Source organism: Pistacia vera, unplaced genomic scaffold (genome assembly GCF_008641045.1).
Source record: "Pistacia vera cultivar Batoury unplaced genomic scaffold, PisVer_v2 Contig639, whole genome shotgun sequence".
Lineage (NCBI taxonomy): Eukaryota > Viridiplantae > Streptophyta > Magnoliopsida > Sapindales > Anacardiaceae > Pistacia > Pistacia vera.
This window is the reverse complement of record NW_022196489.1, coordinates 1-4,185: the sequence shown is the minus strand read 5'-3', so window position 1 is coordinate 4,185 and position 4,185 is coordinate 1. Positions and strand designations below refer to the sequence as shown.

At 35.3% G+C, this 4,185-nt stretch overlaps 1 protein-coding gene across 1 annotated transcript; it reads right to left on the bottom strand.

Moving 5' to 3' along the window:
• Positions 1–787: 787 nt before the first annotated feature.
• Positions 788–4,048, bottom strand: LOC116111479 (cytosolic Fe-S cluster assembly factor NBP35-like). The gene is made up of 3 exons (XM_031397652.1): positions 3,751–4,048; positions 3,542–3,643; positions 788–2,001 (listed from the first exon to the last, which is right to left on the bottom strand). Exons 1-3 carry the CDS (start codon positions 3,785–3,787, stop codon positions 1,073–1,075), a joined length of 1,068 nt encoding a protein of 355 aa, XP_031253512.1. The 5' UTR covers positions 3,788–4,048; the 3' UTR covers positions 788–1,072.
• Positions 4,049–4,185: the final 137 nt, after the last annotated feature.

The following is a 4,185-nucleotide window of genomic DNA, read 5'->3' as shown; positions in this document are numbered from 1 at the left end:
TGAGATACAGTTATAATGCCGAAACACAGAGTGATACGAAGAGAATATTGAAAAGTTATTTGGTTTATACAAGGAAGAGACTGGAAGGGTAAAATGGGAAAGTAGCGGATTAGTCCAGATCGGATGTTCCGAGACCGCGAGAAGGATGAGCTTTTCGGAGGAAATAATATCATAGATAAATGATGGTCCACATAATCACCGTTGATCTCGAGAAACGTGCTTTGTCACGTGATTAGAGTTTATAGTTGTGGTTTCAGGGTATCAGCTGTTTGGAATCGGTAAAAACATGGGTCTTAAAATGCTGAGTTAGTTCTAGAGTTACCGTTGGTGATTTTTTGAAACGTGTGGATTCCTTATCGGTCGGTGGTGGCAATTAGATGGGCCCATAGTAGTTAGATAAAGTAGGTACGGCAGTTGTTATAAGTGAATCTTCGCGCGGTAATTTTTAGTTTTTATTTTCAAGGAATAAAATTAGATATTTCTGACGTTAATACAAACATTTTCTTTTAAATTTTTAAACTTTTAGCGTTCTTCCAGTTTTTCAAATGGTATCAAAAAATCATATTTTCATACAATATCTTAATTGAACTATATATATAATAATTAATAAAATTTAGTTTGACAGCACATATATCAAAACTCCAAAGTAAAACAAGAATTCAGATACAAGTAAATACAATGATTAATAATTAGTAAGTTTTTTAAGAGAGAAATGTAATAAAAATCAAATTATGAAAGCCAACATAAACCAATATTAAATCATTGGATCATAAAAGTTAAACTAGTGACACAGGCCAAAATTTGTAAAGCCTTCTTTGTATTTGCCTTTTGTAAGAGTAGTGTTATTGTATAAGTAAATACAAGGATCTTATAATACAAGACAGTTCAAGTACCACAAACCAAAATGATTTATGGTAAGTTGAGCACCTTTGAACAATATTTGTAAATCGCATAAAATTTTTTAGAAAAAAAAGTCTAACGAGAACTATAAATAAGGTCTAAACAAAGACGTAAAAAAAAGTTCGATCCGCTGCAATCAGGTGGCGAAGATAATCAGTGATGGACAATCATCTTACTCGTTCATTTGCAGTTCTTGGTTCCACTGGTTTGCAGCCAGTAGTTTCTCGATAATACTCTTCAATGCAGGGACACTCATCCCACATTTCTGATCAGCAAAGCAAGATCTTCCTTCTTCTGCTGCCTTGCAAAGCTTTGGATCTAGAGGTACCTTACCGAGGAATGGTACAGCCATCTCCATGCACATTTTTGCCGCACCGCCACCACTTGTATCAAATACTTCACTCAAGGCAATCAAGTCTAACATTTCTGGTGCCTTTTCTCTCATATACTTTATCACTTTCTCCGTCACATCTATCTGCTCGCCATTCTCCGTTCCCCGAATGAATTTGAAATCTGTTAATGGCTGGCATAAGCCACTCATGTTCTCAACAACCCCAAGAACTGGGACTCCAACTTTCTTGCAAAAATTCACTTCTTTACGCACATCAATCAAAGAAACCTGTTGAGGTGTAGTTACAATGATCGCACCATCTATTCCCGTAGCCTGGAGGAATTGGACAATAGAGATGTGTTCATCTGAAGTCCCCGGTGGTGCATCAACAACTAAAAAGTCAATATCTCCCCAATATACATCCTTTAGAAATTGCTTGATGAGTCCATTCTTCCGAGGTCCCCTCCATATGACAGCTTCATCAGGGTCAGGTAGCATAAATCCAATGGACATAACCCCAAGGTTGGATTCCACATAAACAGGAGACCAACCAAGGTTGCTTTGGTGAATATCTTGACCTTCTAGGCCAAGCATCTTTGGGATACTAGGGCCGCAGATGTCTATGTCCAGGAGACCAACTTGGAAGTCCATAGCTGCTAATGCAAATGAGAGCTGTGCAGAGAATGTGCTTTTTCCAACTCCACCCTTCCCTGATAGAACCAATATCTTGTGCTTAACTGTAGCCATTCGTTCAGCAATAGCAACCAAATCTGCGGAAACCAATACATAAAATATTAAATAAATAAACAATTCATGAGAGGAACAATATGGTCAAGGCATAATAGTTAAGCAGATATGAAAAATAAGTGCTGCGATCACTTGTACAAGAAACAATTTGCATCAGTGATGGCAAACCCATCATATTAAATTTAAAACATTTCTTCTCACAGCTACAATTTCCATGGGAGGTAAGTTAAAGCACAAAAGAGATATTTACGTTCAAAAAGAATAGTAACAGAATTTTAATCAGAAACAAAAGTGAACTATATTCTTCACTTTTGGGGTTCTGGATTATATTCACTCTGGCATACAGGAAATGACTAATCATTGCTTTCAAACATGCAGTACGGCCTAAGATGGTAGTCCATTTAAACCCAAAAGGTGAAATTTAAACCTAAAGATGTGAGTTTGAGAAGCTGAAATATTTTTACACTCTTGACAAGATTATGTGCACACAACCTTTACCTGATTTCCAACCTTCAAATATAATAGATAAGGTCATGTAATACTTGTTATTCCTTCATACTCAACAACTATCACACTTAAAACACATTAAGTTTTAACTGGAAACATAATAAAGAACTTCTCACATGCAAAGAAAAATTAAATCGAATTTGAGATCACCACAACTACATTGATCTCAGTAGCATCATATTTATTTCAACTCTATTGACAGGCGTCAGTAAGAGAATTTCCTTGTAATCAACATACTTCTAAATATAGATAAAAGTAAATATTAATTAAAATTCTCTCAAAACTAATTAAATTAACAGCTAATAAAAAGTATCTTGAAGACTAACAAATTAATGGTGCATGAGTTTAGACTTTGAGAGACTTGTAACTATCACAATTATGCATACTTCAACTGAACTAATAGGTGACTTTAAAATCTAACCAATACATGATCTGATATCTGCATTACACAAACCACAGCCCCATAAATAAAAAAGCAACACTTGCACAGCAGTAAACTATAAATCTGCTAAAAATCAAATCCACAACATGTAGGGCCACACACCAAAGTGATTCCACACTGCAAAAATTTAAGAAAGCCAAAAAGTGATCCTATATCATCTTGTGTGATAATATCTCCAATCTCTTCAACAGCACCACACTATATGATTAGTTTTTAGGTCACACTGCTATCTAAAATGTAACATAATCCCTCAATCTCCAAGGACATGAAGAGACAAGCCAATATTACTTAAAAGAAATTGCCTACAGTCGAGTTCAATTCATTGAATAAACTTTGGCTTCTAGCCACACCATTTAAAACAGGAAGAAAAAAAGAGTCCTACTGAAACTTTGTTCACCAGAAAGAAACAAATTGTAGTTGACACAGAAACACCTATGAAGTGGGACTCACATAAAACATCATCCTAAATTGATTTCTAACTAGCATACTCCATCCAAATCTACTAAAGCTTTCAATCACACTTAATTCACATTTAATTAAAAGTTGCAACCAGCAATTAAATAAAAGCTTATAAATATAAAGACAAAGACAAAGAGAATGCAAAAGGTTAAAACCTGGGTCGGGGCCTTTAGGGGCAGTAGCACAAGCTTCTTGATTAGGGCATCCTTGGCAGGAGTCAGATTTTCCCGCAGACTCTGACTGAGGACCTGGGCAATCTGAGGAACAAAACAAAACCAATGAATTCAATAAATTGTAACCTTGTACATAACAAAAGCCAGGAAAATCAACTTGATCTAAAAGAGGAAGAGAATTTGAAGCATACGTTCATTGGCGTTTTCAGGAATTTCACCGTTCTCCATAGCCGGGTTCTCTTGAATGAGTTGTTATTAGTTCAAACAGTGCTGAGCTACGAACACAAGGCAACAAACAAGTCCAAATTGAGACGAGCTAAAAAATCAATAACACGATTAAAAAAACAAAAAACAAGCGTTTCCTCTTCTTCCTAAAAATATATCATAGCAAAAACAAATGGAACTTAAGCCCGCGCACACTAAAAAGATTAAAAATGAACATAAAAAACAACAACAAAGGTATCTCTAATTTTGTTGCAATTTGAAATATTATCCTGTGCCTTTTTATCAAACACCTTGAACCAAACAAAAACGCACATATCAACGCCCTTCCTCTCATCTTCTACAACTTCTTGATGATTTTACAAAATACAAGTATTCATCTAGTTAAAAGGCACATATCAACT